At 52.8% G+C, this 18,608-nt stretch overlaps 7 protein-coding genes across 7 annotated transcripts; 3 read left to right on the plus strand and 4 right to left on the minus strand.

The window, feature by feature from the left end:
- Positions 1-1,034: 1,034 nt before the first annotated feature.
- On the minus strand, positions 1,035-1,460 carry AYL99_05682 (hypothetical protein; the record flags this gene model as incomplete). The annotated part of the gene is made up of 1 exon (XM_018837194.1): positions 1,035-1,460. The coding sequence occupies one exon, from the start codon at positions 1,458-1,460 to the stop codon at positions 1,035-1,037; it is 426 nt and encodes a 141-aa protein (XP_018694047.1).
- Positions 1,461-1,904: 444 nt separating this feature from the next.
- Positions 1,905-4,623, minus strand: AYL99_05683 (hypothetical protein; the record flags this gene model as incomplete). Its single annotated transcript, XM_018837195.1, has 3 exons — positions 1,905-3,429; positions 3,490-4,265; positions 4,333-4,623. The coding sequence occupies 3 exons, from the start codon at positions 4,621-4,623 to the stop codon at positions 1,905-1,907; spliced, it is 2,592 nt and encodes an 863-aa protein (XP_018694048.1).
- A 1,248-nt stretch (positions 4,624-5,871) lies between these two features.
- On the plus strand, positions 5,872-6,759 carry AYL99_05684 (hypothetical protein; the record flags this gene model as incomplete). Its single annotated transcript, XM_018837196.1, has 1 exon — positions 5,872-6,759. One exon carries the CDS (start codon positions 5,872-5,874, stop codon positions 6,757-6,759), a length of 888 nt encoding a protein of 295 aa, XP_018694049.1.
- Positions 6,760-8,237: 1,478 nt separating this feature from the next.
- Positions 8,238-8,978, minus strand: AYL99_05685 (hypothetical protein; the record flags this gene model as incomplete). The annotated part of the gene is made up of 2 exons (XM_018837197.1): positions 8,238-8,768; positions 8,823-8,978. The coding sequence occupies 2 exons, from the start codon at positions 8,976-8,978 to the stop codon at positions 8,238-8,240; spliced, it is 687 nt and encodes a 228-aa protein (XP_018694050.1).
- Positions 8,979-10,963: 1,985 nt separating this feature from the next.
- On the minus strand, positions 10,964-11,613 carry AYL99_05686 (hypothetical protein; the record flags this gene model as incomplete). The annotated part of the gene is made up of 2 exons (XM_018837198.1): positions 10,964-11,404; positions 11,524-11,613. The coding sequence occupies 2 exons, from the start codon at positions 11,611-11,613 to the stop codon at positions 10,964-10,966; spliced, it is 531 nt and encodes a 176-aa protein (XP_018694051.1).
- A 799-nt stretch (positions 11,614-12,412) lies between these two features.
- On the plus strand, positions 12,413-13,420 carry AYL99_05687 (hypothetical protein; the record flags this gene model as incomplete). Its single annotated transcript, XM_018837199.1, has 3 exons — positions 12,413-12,607; positions 12,668-12,765; positions 12,817-13,420. The coding sequence occupies 3 exons, from the start codon at positions 12,413-12,415 to the stop codon at positions 13,418-13,420; spliced, it is 897 nt and encodes a 298-aa protein (XP_018694052.1).
- A 330-nt stretch (positions 13,421-13,750) lies between these two features.
- On the plus strand, positions 13,751-17,172 carry AYL99_05688 (hypothetical protein; the record flags this gene model as incomplete). Its single annotated transcript, XM_018837200.1, has 2 exons — positions 13,751-16,028; positions 16,082-17,172. The coding sequence occupies 2 exons, from the start codon at positions 13,751-13,753 to the stop codon at positions 17,170-17,172; spliced, it is 3,369 nt and encodes a 1,122-aa protein (XP_018694053.1).
- Between the last annotated feature and the right edge of the window lie 1,436 nt (positions 17,173-18,608).

Genomic DNA, 18,608 nt, shown 5'->3' on the forward strand with positions numbered 1-18,608 from the left:
CCGGGGGCACTATCCAGGTACCGCATGCACCCAAAAAGTGCCCTAGCCACGAGCCGGCATATCGAAAACGTAAACGATAACGAAATGCAGCCTGTATCTGGCGTGCTTCAGATGTGGTCGGCGGGTCGGTGGATGCCCGGTTGGGAGAACCAAGGGTCCTTACGACCAAAAAGTTCACATATTCTTCCCCTAGTAGCCTTTACACGAAATCGCCTCCTAAAACAGGGTGCGGGATAGACAGTGTATTCTCGGTGCAGGGTCCAGACCCCTTCCAACCTTCCCTTTCTCCCCTTCCGTATCGAGCCCGAGCTACCCCGAACAACAGACGAGCACCCGACCAGCATGACACGTTTTCGGTCGTCATCCGGAGCTGCCATGCATGTCGGCTGCTACCGAAGATGACGCCGTTTGCGGCCAGAGCAATCAAATGCCGTCATCTGTGCTCCTGAGGTGGCCAGAATCTTCTCGCCCATCTCGGCCTGCATCTAAGCGAGCCCTCCTTCAGGTGACCGGTGCCGCTATGGTATTGGTTCTGACCGCCCACCACCAGTTTCTCTTTTGGGACTTCACAAGAAAGCAAGCTCTTCTGCCGCCTCTTGATTGTACATACACGTACCAACACGTCCCATTCTAGAACGCGTTTCGTGTCACCAGAGCTCTGTGGGTAAGTTCGTACTCTGCAGCCTAGGCTCCGGGGAGGCTCTTCCGTCAACGCACCGCCCACCACTGTTTTACGTTGTGACCATGCTTTGCTTGAAAGTAGGTATGTATGTCCACCGCCATTTTGGCCTCGCCCCGTCCAAGTATTCGTCACGTGTAGTGTCATTCACGGTGTCACCCGGGGGATATGTGTGTACTAGCTGTTGCTCCGAGCATGGAATGCTGCGCCGTTGGTCTTTGCCTGGAGCGTTGGGACTTCTGTATCGTGCAAGTTCGCAATGGACGGATAAAGAATTTTGCGCGAAAAACACCCAAAGAAGAATGAGGCGACAGACTGGGCGCAACCCATGGCTGCCTGTCTCTCAAACTACACCCTATCGCAGTCTCCCGTCCGGTTCATCCTTCCAGCGTTCCACGCGTTTCTGCTCCCAGTTGTCCAGATCTTTGGCCATGAGCCTGTAGTATTCGTCGCGCTCATTGAGTTCTCCCTTGAGAATCTTCCGTCGCCGCGGATTGTATGTAAGTCCGCCCTCACCTGCCGGTCCGCCCTTTAAGCCCAGCTCCATCCTCTCGTTGTCCGAGACCCGTCTGTTCTTACGGTCGTGCTTCTCATAACGCAGGGCCGTGGCCGGCGTGAGGAGGAACGAGGCTGCGACGACGAGCGAGATGAACGGCAGGCCGAAGTACAGGAAGGGATTGCGTTCCTGCTTGCGATTGTACCATGCCGCGATCCGTGAGGGGAGGTCTCTTGCTGCCGTGCTGCCGCTGCCACGGAAGGGCTTCGATTGGAAAACAGGCATGCTGGTAGGGGGCACAGGGCACCGGTGAAGAAAAGATGTTGTGCCCGACACAAGGTGTATTTTCGTGCCTCTGTGTTTGCTCTGTCCCCGTTCTTAAGCATTAACAACCGGTCAGTCGTAAGAGTGCCAAACAAAAGGCAAGGGGGAGGCTGCTATTATGGTGGTGATAGCGGCAACATGCCCATGGTCTGAACAACGTGGATGGAAGATGAAAATTGGAGTTACAGGGCTGCAAGCTTCGCTCAGGAGACCCGCGCCATGATGACACCCACGCCAAGGACTCACAACCCTTGTGAAACCCGATATGTATTATTATCGCCCTTGCTTGCTCGGACTTCTGTTCAGTGCCTCCCATTACACGGACCCGCAGTATTGGCATCTGCTCAAGGACAATAGAGACAGGACTACCTGTTACTTATAGTTATATTCTTGTTTATGAGCGTGTCATGCGATGCACCACTCCTGTTGCTCTCCCAACTTGGCACCCACAGTCAGTTCCCACTGAGCATGCCCCGTATTTTGGACCATTTTCTCTTTCGCCAGCTCAAATTCTGGCGGCTGATAGCTTTTCGTGGTCCGAGTGACAAGAGTAAGACAAAAATGCATCCCATAAACCACATTGGCCTCCTCCGAGCAATTCATCAACAGCGCACCCCGGACGGGCGCCGTGGACTCTGAAAAATGACTCTCCAGGACAAGCGACAGCCGGGAGGACGCCCCTACCTCCACAGCATCCCATGATTGCTCCGGCAAAAACGGAGTGCCCTCAAAATATGCTTCGAAATGGACCCGGGAGTACTCGGTAATGCACCAATAAGTAACGTCGTCTTCCTGGGTGAAACAAAACTCGGACGACAAAGGATTTGTGAGCGGCTGAAATATAAATCCTGGGAACGAGACTAGCAGCCCGCGTTCTATGATACGAACAGGCCTGGCACCCTGTCGTGCATGGTATGGCTCGTTGGAGTCTGAATCGTGTTGGAGCTCGAGAGTTTCTGCATCAGAGTCATGGAGGTTGACTACTCTTGCGAGCTCCGATCCCTCAAGGTAGTTCAGAAATGACCGTGGCGCCCAGTGATACCCCTTGACGCTCATCCTAGGCAAGCTCGTGAACACAATGTGCGCTGAGATAACATCCTCCACAACTGACAGGAGGGCAATCCACCTCTTTTTCCCGTCATCCTCCCTGAGTACGTCTTTCACTCCTGCATTCAGCAACGTGGCGATGCAGATGGCTTCGTCAGAGGCTTTGCTGGTTTCCCTGCACTGTAATTGGGTCAATACGTGCAAGAACCATTCTGCTTTTGCCCGATGTAAAGTGGATATGGATCCAATGCTGGAGGGAAGGGCATTCATCGATAGAATGGCCGAAGGACACGCCGCAAACTTTGCCGCAAAGCCCAATTGTTCGGATGCACTATTGTCGTCACAGTCTGCTGATGTGGACAGACGGTCGGCCAAGTCAATCGAATCGGCATCGAGCAGTTCATCCGACAGCAAAACGAGCGACCGCACCGGCTCGTTCAAGCTATCAAGCAGAACGACCTCGTCGTGGGACATCTGAACAAAGACCCGGTCGTTCAAGGCACCTTCCTGCAGTGTCCACAACCGTGAACACCAGGGGGACACGCACACACGGGCCGTGAGCTCTTCAAGAGGACAATACCGGCTCTGTGCGTTCAACTCGGCGTCTTTCACCAGGACGGCCGATGCTGCCTCAAAGACGTTGCGCATGTCCAGGACGGCTTTCTTTCTCATTTCGAGATTGTTGGCGGGTACGCAAAGAGTGTCGATCCAAAAGTAAAGTCGCTCCAGGCGTGCTGTCTTGTGGACGCGTAAGCCTTCGGGAAAGATGTCGCCAAAGTACTCGGGGTTTGTGAGGATCATGTATTGTAGCTGCGTTCTGAGAGCTTTCAACTGACAGATGGGCAGGGTGTTCGCTGTGAGATTCCCAAGGCCGTCGGACCAACTTTGAAATCGTCAATCTTTGTTCTTACACGATCCAGGTCTACAAGAATGAAGGACTTACACGTGGGATATTGCAATATATGGGGTATCTCCAGTATATGCGACGACCTCCAGGTCCAAAGAATCATTCCATTTCCCGTTCTGGGTGCTGGTTGGACACCGGACCGATATGATGGGGATGCTCCCATCCCCTATGATGGCAACAAGTTTATCGATCAATGGCCCCGTCTGGCCGCCGCATCTGCAACTCATACGTTTCGTGATCATTTTCGGGACTGGGAAATGCATAAAGGACGGCTCTACGGGACAATGCGCCGTGACATATATGTCTTCCACTACATCATGGGCCGCGCACCGGCTTGTCGAACAACGCCAGTGGTCCTTGGTGACTGTTGGCGGACCCAGCATCTTGAAGTAGTACATGGTCAAGACATTCCGATGCCGCCTCCATAGTCTGGCAACTTGCCCTACGCACCAGCCTTCGCTCACCATCACCAACGAGAGCCAAGGGCAGGTAGGGGCTACCAGTCTACTTGGAGGGTCATAGATGACCATGTGGAAGTACTGAATCGTAGCCAGCAGAACGACGATTGACAGTTCGACATCTCCAGGCAGGCAGTTGCGCAGATACTCGGCTTCGGCATCGTTGCCAGCGGTGCTTAACTTCCGATTGAAAGCCTCGAGTACTCGCGATGCAAAGGTGAAATTGAACCTGATGTCTCCCTCGTGCTCCGTCTTCACAGAGGGGGAGGCATACTTTTCCTTGTCGTACCATTGCTGTAACTGCTTGCTCAGTGTTCTCGTCGTGATGAAGGACCTGTATCTCTTCTTGTTCCTCTGCTGTGGATGTTAGGGACCGAGTATGTGTCATTGCGATGTGACAGACTTTGCGCATTGGACTTACGAACCCCGACGTGTGTCGTAGGAGATGGTGCCTGCTGAAAGTGACGCCGCATATCTGGAACACGGAACCAAGCAGTCCAAAGTAGAGCCACTCTTGAAGGAAGGCCGCCGTCTGAGCAGCGTCCCTGCCCTCGAAATCGACATCGTGTAGACTCTGTGTGCTCCAGCCATGCCGCGAGGGGAAATCGAGAAATCCCTTGCTATCGTACTCAGAGGTGAGAGCCAGACTTCCACCCAGCCAAGGCACGTGGATGGGTCGGAAGGGATATTCTGGCGTGGGTATGTGATCCATTCGTTCGAGTCAACATGATTGCAGTGACGATGGTTCACCAGCGCATTTGCACCGCAGTTGGACAAGTTTCTTTATTACTGTAGGGAACCCCGATCACTCAAGATCAGACCACCACAACACCCACCTCGACCTACACAGGGCCAGCCGATTCGCTCTTGGCGACGAGGCCCAGGATCTTTCCCCGGAAGCCAATGTTGAATCCTTGGAGGTTCGAGATCCATCATGCTGAGCCAAGTGGAAGTTTCCTGTTCAGGCAGTGCGCACTCTCAGTCGCGTCACTCGAAGATCACACCCCTTTTGCGAAAAACAAGCGTCAAAATACCTTGATGGAAAGTCCCAGAGACAGAAAGAATTGGGATACAAGACTTGGCAAACAAAAGCCGAAGATATCCGTCGTTAGGAAGTAGAGCACCAGGCTCTCGCGTGAGGAATGGTGAGATACTCTTCACGACGGTGACAGCATTTCCTCGGACTCGCCGCGACAAGAAGGCTGCACAATTGACAGTGACGTCTCTCCTTCCCGAACCCACCAGCATGGTCCACGAGTCGATCCGACCGTCAGCGAGACACCTCCGAGCTACCGCGAAGTATGTGCGAAGCGGGGTCGGCGAGCTCCCAGCAAGGAGCATGTGGGAGATACGATGACTCGGGCATGGTCAAGTCAGCTTCGTCACCAATACCGACGTTCGTCCCCAGGACCCTGATCCCCTTTGCAGGCCCCTCTGCCCTTTGCCCGTAGGCGAAGAGAGTTGGCTCCAGCAAATCGCTGCTCCCCAAGGCACCTTGGGGACCTTCGGAGAGCTGTTGGCGCAGCAGCTAACGGAGAAGTCCAGCCGACGCCCAGAAAGCTATGGTCAGGATGAGTGCTCGGCCGTTTGCACTACTGTAGGTATGTATGGCTGGTGGACTGATCTGTGGTCTGCTGGCGACAAACTTCCTGACCCCATGTTGCCCTAAACAGTTGCTGGTGCTGCTGCCCACCGTGCCCACCTACAGTAATCGTGATGCGATGGGTCCCCGACCAGGGCTCCCCGAGGGTGTACGGGTCCGAAGCTTCATCGATCTGAGATCATGACCATGCACACTGACCATGGCCGAAAAACCCTTTATGAAGACAGCCAGGCTCGCGCTCTGGAACGAAAAGCCGGTCCATCCACTGCTCTTTCAGCGCAAATCAACTGGCTGTCAGCTAGTTCTCTTGTTTGACCCAAAAAATCCCAATACAGCAACAGCAACATCCAACCAGCAATGGCATTCTACCCAGAGCCCTTTTTCCTGGACGCGGGGTCACAGCAATTCCAGGATGAGACATATTTCACCAACTTTCAGTCCGACAATGAGGAACACGACCTGATCGCAAAGGACCTCGACGGGTGGTCGATACCCACCGAGACTCAACCCATGCAATCGAAAAGCTACGCCATGCAGTCCTATCTCAATGCTCCTTACCTCAGTCCCAGCCTGGATCCATTCGACCCGGCGGCCCTGCAGACAGTTGGACCAGCTCAATTGCAGCTCAACAGCGGCTCCGAATTGCCCATGGATTACCAGCCTTGCCAGTCGCCCGATACAGAGCTTGGACCCCCAAGCGTCAAGGATGACTGCAGCGACATCTCGCCCTTGTCGTCGCCCAGCCTGGCCGACACGGAGACATATATCTCGAAGAAATCCCCTCCCCGCAGCCGTGCCGCTGCCCGCTCTTCAGTGTCTTCGCAGCCGAAGAAAGGACGACCACGGAAGAAGCGCAACCAGTCCAACTCATCCAGCGAGGATGAATCGGCCATTCTCAAGGCCAAGTTCGCCCATTCCGTGATCGAGAGACGGTACCGCGACAATCTCAACGGCAAGATGATGCAGCTCCACCGTGTGCTCCTGGCCGCCGAGACCAATCAGACCTCGTCCGCCTCTCTCTTCAATACCTCACCCACAGGTCCCGCGCTGTCGGGCAGAGTCCGCAAGTCCGACATCATGGCCCGGGCGATCAACTATATCCACCAGTCCGAGGTTGAGATGCGGCACCTGGACGACGAGATCAAGCGCCTGCAGGACCAAGTCGGTCTGTTCCAGAAGCTCGTCAACTGCGATGATATCTCCTTACTCAAGGATATGGTAGGGCTCGGCGTCCAGAAGCCATGACATGTGTTCTCGAAAAAGTTGCCTGTCGTGTGTTTTTCGTCCGCCTGGGCCAACTTATCCTTCGTGGTTCCTTGGCTTTCTCATCAACCTTGTTCCCTTCTCTGTACGACTCGTGTTGGGAGGTTGAATCTGTTCCGTATCCTATACGTGATGACGTTGAAGCATGGGTGGCCAAAATTGTATCTATTCTCAAAATGTACCGGATTGGGGCGCTGTCGATATCAGTCGATCTATGTTTTGCTTTTGCCAGATCCATTGATCTGTTATTTGTCCAGGTTTGGTTTGGGTCTTTTGCCATGTGGCGGCGTGCCTCTGCTGAGGCTTTTTCAGGGAGGACAAGTTCTTGTTCTTTTTTTCGGGCATAGGGAAAGGCAGAGTCTGGAAGAAGTTTCCCCAGGCGGGCAGGGAGCCGGACAAGGGATGTTCATGATGCACACACACACACACACAGAGAGACATCACGGTAATCATAATGACGACGACAATGACTATGGTGATGGCGATGATGCACGGACATCCAGTCGCAGCAGGATTGGTTGGGTAAAACAAAAGGGAAGGATGGGAATATAGGCCAGGCAGGAGTTTCGAAGGGAATCAGGCAAAAAGCCCTCTTGGGTTCGAAGAAAGATCGATCATCCAATGATGAGAGTACCATTTTTCAAATGATTTTCTGAGTCGAGTTACGCTACAGTATTGTGTCGTGTTCCGTAAGGTGTCTGTCTGTTCCTACACGTGAGTTCCTACACGTGATGAAGAAGCTGAGAGTGTGTACATTATCTCGTCAGACACCGCTCTGCTTGTATGTCGCTCACATGTACAGCAACACTCACGAGTATGTTTTATACATTTTACGTGATCTGATGTTTCCCCAGTACTATCGTCAGCCAGGGGTCAGCAGTCCCCCTTTATTTCTTCCTTTTCTTTCCAAACTCTAGGACAACCCCAAACACTAGAGGTCATAACTCCATAAGCGCTGCCGCCCTGGCACAACAAATGATATCTGTTGTGACCAGTAACGTATAAGCAAGTAAGTATACAGCCTTTAGCCATGCCTCAGAGGCCCCCTCCCTACCCCTTTCTTCTTTCCACTCCTCTCTCTCTCTCTCTCCTCCTTGCCCATTCCCGGCTGGGCTCTCCCTCACCCCTTTCTCCGTGAAGTCCGTTGGTGGGAATCATACACTTGTCTCCCACGTCTGGGTATAGTACGTCTACTTCCGCACCTGGAGAAGCGGGTGTGGGAGAGACCACGGTAGCACATGCGCTGCAAGAAGAAGGCATGTTGAGGAGCCGCAGGTGGCGGTTGAGGAGTCTTTTGAGACACAGGTGTCTACCACGACCAGCCAGTTCATTTCTGGGATAGGGTTGGTGTGTGGCTTGGAAATTCCAGACAGGGATTGTCTCAATGACAAACCAATATTTTGAACTTCTGAAGAAGAATCGTGACCCACCCCGACGACTCGGCGGGATAGGCAAGACGTTCATACAGCACCGGCGACGAATGCCACACGATCCATGCTTGCGCGCAAAGGAGTTGCTGGCCGCACCAGGGGAGGGAAAGATCGCGCCCACCCGTCGACGTCAGGAGGCAGCAGATCTGCATCGCGCATTGTCTTGGGCCGCCGCCAGATGGGGTCCATGTCGATATCGCCCATTTTGCCACCCTCCTTCAAAAGGGCCTGGCCATGGTCACCGGCGGCATCGCCTTCCTCCTCGAAGCTCGACACGCTGCCAAATTCGGTCTCGTCGTCGCTGCTCCAGTTGATGTCGTCATCGCCGACACTGGAGACCTCTTCGTCGTCAGAGAAGGGGTTTCGGTCACCCTCGGCAGCGTCGGCGTCGACTTCCACCGCGCTGACGACCACTGATGAGTTGGGTGGTGGTGTTGATGACGATGTTGATGCCGTTTGTTCTGTCTGATATGGCGATTTACTTGATTCGTGCGCCAACAACTCGGAGAATTCGTCCACCGCTTCGGATTGAGGTTCTGTGCCAAATATCGCCTCGGCCACCTAGTCAATGTCAACGTCTGGCGTGGGCATCAAAGCCCCTGTGGTGCTGCTCACGTCATGTTCCTCCATGTACTCGGCGGCTTTTTGATAGACGGAGAGGTGACCAATCATCTTGGTCAGCATGGGCTCCATGTGCTCCGACTCCTGTTGCAGCTTCCACTGGGCCAGCCAGAGGAGCCTGTAGGCTGTCTCGTCCATGACTAGGGCCATTATACCAAGATTGTGTAGATGTTGTTGTTGTGGTTGTTGATGTCAATGATTGCTCTTGTATCTGATCTGATGGGGTGGTGGTGGTAGTGGAAGAGGCAAGTCTACTCTTCCACAGCTAAATAATAGTCTGAGGTTGATTCTTTGTTCTTGATTGAATGGGATGTTTCTTGACTCCATGGTCCAAAATACACAGCAGCAGCATCAGCTCTCCGAAGAGAGTCCGGGCTGGCATTGAAGTATTTCGTGTGCTCGCAAAATGCTGCCATGTGAGTGGTGGAAGTCTATCGTATGACAAACTCATGAGGCACCAAGCAAGCATACTGTACGTACAGACCCCAGCGAAGCGGTGCTTCGAATGAGCTTCTAGGCATTTCCGAGGCACATGAAACAGCGCAACACCTCCTCGTGGTCGTCGTAGTCGCACTTGATCGCTGGCCTGACCCAGACGGGACTGGTGTCCTTGCAGAGTATTACTCCGAAGTAATACGAGACTCGGTCAGCCACGCGACCCGTGATGGACGGACATCTCCCACATCCCTTCTGACCGGTCGCTAGCTCTCATGCACATGCATACATATGTACGTATGTAAGCATGGTAGACGCGGCCTCAGCCCACGTTCACCTTGCCATCCGTATTCAAAGTGCTCGGGCTTTTAAGGTCCAATGACTCGGTGCCGTCCAAACATCACTCTATCTAGATTTCTGGAGCCATTGACGTAGGGGGTGTACTCGTAGTGGTCAGCTGACCTTGTTCTAACACCGAGTAAGGGCGCATAATGGGCGCATTTGAACTTGATTCTCCTCGTCTAGAGTGCTCCGCCTCCGTATCCATACCGAAAGAAAGCCTCGGGTCCGGGACCACGACATCTTCTCGAGCTGATCTGAAGCTGAGAGTTTCTGTACATATGCAAGTATATCGCCGGTCTGGGTACTCGGTACCCACGGAGGATGAATTACTCGTGGCCCGCTAGCCCGTCAGGAAGTTTTGAGTCATATTCGATACCCTGAGCATAAAGTACTCGCGATCTCGAGATCCGAGTGGGACTTCTTTCATGCCGTGCGTGTCACGAAATCTCAACAGCTAAACCTTCAAAGTCCAACCCTACCCGAGTTCGTTCCCACCCACTGGGTATGTGCTACTACTGCAAGGAAGTCAACTTCCTCACAGTTTCCCTGCCGTGATCCGGGAACCTTACGACGACCGAGATTCTTGAAGTGGACCAGTCGGAAAAAGATATCACGTTAAACCACATTACGTGTACAAGGAAGATGTCCTAGTCATGCCCTGTGGCACTTTCTCGATACGATACCTGGGGTGACTTCCTCGTGAGATCGCTACTGACTAGTAGCCGTGACAAGGTGGGACGATGTAGAGATGAGTGACGTCAAATGACTGTCTCTTGCCAATGCCTCCAGGGAAAAAAAGAAGAAACGAGTGGAAAAGTATTCCCATCGTGGCTTGAGATCTAGCCCCCATTTGAAGTCTTGACGCGGGCCTTCGAGTTCAGGCCTGAAGTTGACTGTGTCCTTTTCTACCGGTTGGCTCATTTGAAGGGGAATAAGCCTTTCCAGAGCACAGATATTATGATTATTTTTATTGATGTTGGAGCGACAACCATATCGTCCAGAAGCTATGGAAGTAAAACATACTGACGTGAGAACTGCTCTGTGGGGTATCATCTTTTCATCAGCATTGACGTGCGTACAAACAATATTCCGCTTTATAACATTTACACAAGAACCCTCCGCCTCTTCACACCAGCTTCCTCGGCTAGTCCCCATTCCCTCCCTACCCCAGGCTGGCCCCTCTTCTCGGAGAGCGTGCTGGCGAGCGATAACAGGCCATCAAGGACTCCTCATTAAGTGTTGCAAGAAAACGGTTTTATTACAGTGAGTGGTTTCCGTAACTGGCGACAAGGCACATGTACGGTGAAAAGAGACTGTGCTCTTGCCTTCGATCATGCTGGATGATCTTGAGACGGGGGCTAGACTTGGGTTTCGGCAGTGCTGCTGGTCCCGCTGGCTTTTCTGTGCATCGTCATGTGGAGGTGGTGCTCAGTGGTAGCGGACGTTGTCATGATGGCGAAGACGGTGCTGACCAGGAAGAAGAAGGCGACAATGAAGGCAAAGGCCTCGGTGGTCTTCCAGCAGGCCTTATAGCCCTTGCCGACATGCTCTTCCCAGCCGACCCAGTTCTTGTTGCAGTCCCACTCAATCAGGGCGCCGAACGCGGAGAAGAAAGCCAGGCTGAGGACGGAGTCGATTACTGCAAAGCAGACGGGGAACCAATTGTAGGTCCAAATCGCAATGCTTCCGTAGATGATGGCAAAGCCAGCGAAGATTTCCGTAAAACAGAGACGTGCGCCGGGGTACTTTTCGGTGTCTTTCCAGTGGGCAAGGTACCAGCTGACGATACCGAGGATGATCTGAACAAAGTCAACTGCGTTAGCAGAGTTGCATGTTCTTGTCTGCTTCAGTCACCGCCTCGAACCACCCGAGAAGAGCCACGGTCAAGGCGATGTCCAAAACTTGGGAGGTGACCTACCCCGCCAAACAAGGCCTCAGCCTGGTAAAGAAACCTGGAAACGTTGCGGATGACGCCCTCGCTGGGCTTTGACATCTTCTCAAACTTCATCTTGATGGCTAGTTAACACTGGAGCGGTGTTGTTAGCAGCGTGGGATATGGCTTGGTTGACGAAACAGGAAATTCTGCTGTCTAGTGGAGCTGTTGTGTATCGAGTCAATAACGGGGAGTCGGGCATTTCGCATCGTTTATATAAATGTCGTCGCACCATGTCGACGACGGCCTGCCAAAGCAAAAGATTGGAAGAAGCCACCTGGACGATAGCAGATCAATCACACCATTTAAGGAAGATGATAATGGCGCAACCCCAGCTTCTCGACGAATAGCACTGTTATGGAAATTTCCTGAAGGTCTAATAGCCAGACGACTACACAGTCGATATATTGGCACCGCTTGACTCAGAACGTGAGGATCACTCACACAGATTGCTTGTCGAGCGAAATGCGCTTCGTGCCTCGACTCGAAGACGTAGATGGTGCGAAATAGCATTTCCATCAGGTGAGGGAGCTTGGCGAGTGGCATGGAGCACTTGCCGGTCGCGGACTTTTTCCGGCATTTGCGTCGTGAGCAGCCTCAATCATCTCATGATTGCCAAAAGCCTGTCGATGCGGGACCGCCTCGGGGAATAGACCATGGCGTATTGGCTCGAACACACAGGCTGCTTCCAGACGGTGCAGAGGATGACTTTATCAGCATGCTGAAAATCCGGCATCCGCATCGAATTGCATCTTTAAATAGCCGTAACACGGGCCCTGAGTGAATCATTGATCACCCTTTGGGAATAAGATAGTCGTCCTCAGCGTCCCCCGTGAGAATATCGTTCAATCCAGTGCAGCCATCAGCGGGAACCATGAGTAAGACAATCATTGCCCCGTCTACCATGCGGCCAGGAAGCCAGAACTCCCTCTCACTTACGCCTCTTCCTCTTGCTGAGCGGTATAATGGTGACTTCGATACCGTCAGTGATCTTCCCCATGCCAGACGAAAGAAGAAGATCTCGCGCACCATGCGCGCTTGCGATCTTTGTAGACTTAAGAAGGCCAAGGTATGTGCCTCATCCTTCTTTACCTGCGGAACAAGTTCTGATGGGCAATTGCGACGACAGTGCGACGGAGACACGCCATGCAAAAGTTGCCTCCGACGGGCAACCTCGTGTACGTACACCCATGTGCGGAGAAATTCCAGGCCATACACAGTATTAGCGTAAGTGGACGCAATTGCGCTTGGTCGATCCCGTAGCTGATGAGTGTGAAGCTATGCCGAAATGTTAGGGCGACAGCAAGCGACTCTTATCGAGGCCATTCAGATACTTCATCAGCGCCTGAGAACGGGTGAGGCGCTGGACGACTTTGTCTCTCAGTCCATTAAAGAAGCTCCGAGTGTAAACGAGATCCTGCAACATCTCGGACTGACACCGCTCGAGCTATCCGAGGTTGACAGCGAGCACAGCGGAAGATACTCGCAATCAATCGTCTCACCAGCCAGCTCCTCCACGACTACACCTGCCAGTGGCAACGACTGTCACGCACAGCCTCAGGTGGAATGGGGTGATTACCAGGACCCATTGACGAGTCCTGACAAGATGACTGAGGTGGAGACTCCTGCTAAGCACTCGCGAGATCAGTCTTTTGAGGGTGTCGAGCCCCCAATCACGGATCAACAATTCGAGTATAGCTTCTGGGGGAATGATGATGGCTTAGAGGCCCAGGACTTACTCAGGCCCCCGCCTTCGCCCTCGCCTGGCGATACATTTTCAGATGCACAGTTAGGCTGGGATTTTGCGGAAACATGCCCTCTCTCTTACCTCGCGCCTGCTGGGAAGTCGGGTCGTCATCAGAGCTTTAGACTTGTATTTTAGTCGTCCTTAGCTACGACGGTGGATGGTGCGGGTTGCACCTGTGTTCCCGATCTAGACAAGATATGTAAATGATATGAATTTGATGTTTGGCTGGGTTTGGGGGATGTTGAGAGTGTTTGAATTGCTCAAATTTGATTGATGCCGTGACATTTTCTTTGGTAGTATTAAAGCGGCAAGACTTTGCCAAGGCTCCGGACTGTAACCAGCGACCTGCTGCCTCATTGAACGCGGTCTAAATAATTTGTAGACGCGACTTTCAGCATTTCAGCATTTCAGCATTTCTTGGTCAGTCAAGTGTTCCCACTTTGGTTCTCCCGACCAACAGCCAACATGGCGAGTTTTGGTCAATCCTCCTCCGCACCAGCGACCTCAGGTGCTGGTAACCCATTTAGTGGTCTCAACTTGATTCCTACCACTGATGCACAGGGCAAACGAAAGTCTATCTTTGACGGTTCTACCTCACAATCGTCCCAGCCGCAGCCTTTTCCGACCATCAACACCACAGCCTCGACCTCAAGCGCTGCTCCATCTGGCGGGATCTCCAGTCTTGGGGGCCCTACAAACACTTCTGCACCTTTCGCGTTCTCGCTGACGACAACGACCTCCGCTCCGTCTACAGGTATTTTCGGAACGACAACAACTACTGCCCAACAACCCGCAGCAACGACTACCTTCTTCGGTGCCCCAACCACGCAACAACCTGCGAGCAGTACTTTCCTCAGTGGTACCACTGCAATAAACTCAACTACATCGCAGGCTACCCAACCATCAGCCGCTCCTCCCCAAAACACTCGGGATGCCGCATATTTCAGCAGCCTGCTTGAACGCCAAAAGAAGAAGCCAAGACTGTGGGCCGATGGCACTGGCCGTCAGAGTCAATTACCCAACCTTAGCATGGACCTGGGAGATTTGGCCAGACGTGCACAAGAGATCAGACAACGAGGGGTGAAACAGACGGAGCCTCTGCCTGACAGCAGAGCACATTATCTGTTGGCTGGCTCCGGGGTTGCTCCCGGGCAGGCTTATAAGGACTTTCAATCATTGGGCCCTGATGAATCTGCTCCGGTGTCACGCCTTGCGACACAGAATTTCGCCGATGAGTCCAGTGCGTACCTCAGAGACTTGAGAGTCAAGGGGCGGGAGGCAATGCTGAAGGAGAGCATGGAACGTGTCTATCGTGAGGTTGACAGCTTTATCGAAGAGAGCTTGGGTATTGATTTTGAGGACCAGAAGCTAAGGATCATGGAACACCTCGGATTGGCACCTCCAGAAGACGGTGCAGGCCCTTATGCTGGGAGGTCAGGCTTCGGGCAAACCACGAGACGAGGTAAGGAAGGGGCTTCTGAGACATCTCGGAGTGCGCGAAGCGTGTTCGGTCGCTCAGCCCTGGAAAAATCCATCATTGGCACTCCCGGTTCTGGTGCCGGGACGACAACCTTCTTTAAGAGTGAAAATGCTGCTCCCGTGCCGTCAGGGATACCCCGTTCGAGCTCACAGGTGCAGCGTGAGCTCAGAGCGAAGGAGAAGTCATTCATCACCAAAGTGGAAGACCTCAATCAAGCTAGGTTGCGAGAAGACTCGTACTCGCTTCTACAAAACTTTGCCGAGACAGAAGAGCAAAACAAAGCAGACAGTCCCCGACAAATAGTGGACGCCTACCAAGCCTTGCGAGAAATCACCAAGGAGGGCCAGCCAACAGTCCGGGAACGACAGTATGCCCACGCGTACTTGGACGAGACAGTCAATGCTCCGGCCACTCTCAAACTGAAGAAGCGGATCGTCGAGGGTTCTCGGATCTACCTGGAAAAGGCGTTCTGGCGAGAGCTCCGATCTTTAATCGAAAAGAACGCGAGAGAAGCAGCATTGGGAGGACAGCCGAGTGTGATCAATATCGTGCGGGCTTACATCCGACTGCGGGCTGCCCGACGAGATCTCGCACCGGATGGATCAGAACTTCAACAACTAGGCGGCGAGACCGGGGATTACTGCTGGGTCCTCATTTTCTACTTGCTGAGATGCGGTTTTGTCAAAGAAGCGGCCGAGTATGTAAACAACGACCCTGCCTTCCAATCTGTCGAACGCCGCTTTGTCTCGTACTTGACGGCATATTCGAACAGCCCAGATCGTCGACTGGGTCGCAAACTGCAAGACATGATCGACAACGAGTATCAAAACCGGACCAAGGTCGGCCCGAAGAATACGGTTGATCCTTACAGAATCGCGTGCTACAAGGTGATCGGAAGGTGTGACTTGAGTTCACGACATCTGGATGCCGTGGGGCAAGGGGTTGAGGACTGGCTGTGGCTGCAGTTCAGCCTTGCGCGGGAAACCGAGATGTACGAGGAGATATCTGGTGAAATCTTCGGCCTCGAACAGATTTGTGAGACAATCAACGAAATTGGGCAGAAACATTTTCAGAAGAGTCAGGTCGAGGGTTCGAGTGGCTATGGCACCTTTTTCTTGATGCAGGTTCTGGCAGGAATGTTTGAGCACGCCGTGGACTACCTGCACAATTTCAATCCTCTGAGCGCAGTGCATTTTGCCATCGCCCTGTCATATTACGGGTTGTTGAGGGTGTCGGATTTCTCAGTGGCGGGCAACGAGCTCTGTAAGTATATTGGGCTGGTTCATTTCAGTTGTCGGTGCTGACCCACGATGCAGTGACATATTCGACGACGCAGCAGCCGATGATCAACTTTGTGCCGCTCGTGGCATATCACACAGGAACCTTTCGAACGGCCCTTCCTATCGCCGCCGTGGATTACCTTTCCATGCTCTGTCTCAACTCTGATCTGCAGCCTGCAAGTCTGGGTCTGGTTCACATCAATGCCTGTCACGAGTGCTTACGAGAACTCTGCCTTGAAACCCGTGAGTTTGCAAAGTTGCTGGGCGATATTCGCAGTGATGGCACCCGGATCCCAGGCGCGATCGAGTTACGGGCCAGGTTAATCCACCTCGACACACGAGAAGAATTTTTGAGATCTATTACCAGCCAATCGGCGGCGATTGCGGATCAGCGCGGGCAAATACCTGATGCAGTGTTGCTCTATCATCTGTGCGAAGATTACGACAATGTCATTAGCGTCTTGAACCGAGCACTGGCCGACGCTGTGACGCTGGATCTGGGCGAAGCTCCGATGCAGCTGCAACCTTTGAAACCGCGGAAGTCCAATAATCAGAGCGACTCGTCAAGTAGCACCCAGGGAGGACCTCAGTCATCATTGTCGCTTACACAATCCACGTCATCTCCGTTCGAGTTGGGGAAGAACATGATATCGTTGTACAATGAGAATGCCGCCTACTTCAACCGCATTTCGAGCTCGAACCGGGAAGTTTGTGGGGCTCTCATTCGATTGCTTTCGGTGCGAGAGCATCTTGAAGCCAAACCACCTCGTTATATGACAGCGTTGGAGGAGCTCAACGAGCTGGGCTTGTTGCCATTGCGGGCGAATGGATCCATTCCGACAATCCGTGCGGCTGCAACAGCCTTTAGTGCTCTTCCACAAATCCTCGCTCGTTGTGCTGGAGTCAGTGTGGTCTGGGCGGTGCGGGCAATTGGGGGAGAACGAGACAATATCGTACGCAATGGCAGGTGGGAAGCCGGATATGGTGGAGACGCGGATGAGATGAAAGACCAACTCAGCAATATGGCCAAGGACCTAATGGTCTTTGCTGGGCTCGTGAAATACAAGTTGCCCGGTCGGGTCTATGACATGCTGACTCGAGCAGGAGCTGAGGTTGGAGGGTTTTGAAAGGAATATCTTCACAGTGAATGTCGCCCTGATGGCGTCAAATGCGGTGACGGTTTTCACCTAAGGATCAAAAGGATGATTGGAGACCAAATGACAGTAGACATGATCATATACCTGTGTAGGAGAGGAAAAGCAAACGGGAGACCCTACGGATTCATGCTGGTGAGGCCGATGTCGGTGTCTGAGACCGGCTCCACCGCTTCGAACAAGTGACAATGTTAGTGGCATGCAGCCCGCATGATCTGATAACGATAATTAGCCCGATGAAAGGTTTTGGCAAGGTCAGGTGCGTGGGTTGGCTTGCCTCATTGGATATCACCCGACTTTTATGTGCTCTACGGATTCTTGATCGGGTTTGTTGTAGAATTTCCCTGAGCGGTGTACTTGTATGACGATGGAAAGGGGCCGGTAATTGGTGACAAGCATGGGCTTGTGATTCACTGCTGTACCTTATGTGCTTTATGCTTTGACGAGAAAACCTTGTGCTGGGGTCGATCACTATATGGAGATACTTGTATTCCAGTAATAGGTATCCCCTTGATCTCTAAGTCCCACACCCTTATGTCCCATCTTCACAAGGAAGTATCACCAAAGGAGAAAAAGCGGTCCAGCACTCTGTCTCGTATATCGAAGCCCGTGAACGCGAGTTACATGGCTCCTCTTTTTCTATCTTGAGACTACGGTCGTAAGCAGACATACTCGACTTAGAGCCTGACAAGGGAATGTGAGGTCCGAGAGCCGATTCGCGAAGCGAGACGATATCAGGGTCCATCTCCCTCAAGGCTCTGTTCCAGAAAAAGGAAGCCAGCTCAGGGAATCCTCATGGGCGATACCTCCTAGGCGGCTGCAAATGGACCTTGTACCTCGAGCCTGGTCTCCTCTTGAGCGATTTCGGTGAGCAGTTGGCGCGTGCAAATCGACGACCCAGAGGTTATGTCGAGACATATGTGTCCCGAGACACCTCCGATCCCACATTTGGCAGTGGTGGAAGAACCGTTTGTTCTGCAGCGTCGACGATAACATCGCATTATGCCTGACAGGGCATCGGCAGACTGTAGGGGGGCATTAGCCAGACACTCGACTATTGGCACTGTCAGTGGGCATGACAGCTTTGAAATATCGTGGTGGATGATCAATACCAGCTGTGCTCAAATATTAACCATTGGCTATGTTGTCAATGAAGCAATTCGGTCTCATTGTAAAGCAGAAACTGGCCATATTTACAGAGGAAACTGGGTTGCTTCTCACTGCCAGGTGCTTACTTGAGCCTTGGGTGCAATATCGGCGGATACATTGTTACAGAGCATACCCAGGAACAACCGGAATCCATTCATGCCGCTATACTGGGCCGTCTGTCACATATGATGGCCGTCTGAAGATACGTACCTTCATGGTTGCAGTTTGTATGAATGAGGAGTGAGGCTAGTTACACTAAT

Source organism: Fonsecaea erecta (assembly GCF_001651985.1).
Source record: "Fonsecaea erecta strain CBS 125763 chromosome Unknown Scaff4, whole genome shotgun sequence".
NCBI classification, from domain to species: domain Eukaryota; kingdom Fungi; phylum Ascomycota; class Eurotiomycetes; order Chaetothyriales; family Herpotrichiellaceae; genus Fonsecaea; species Fonsecaea erecta.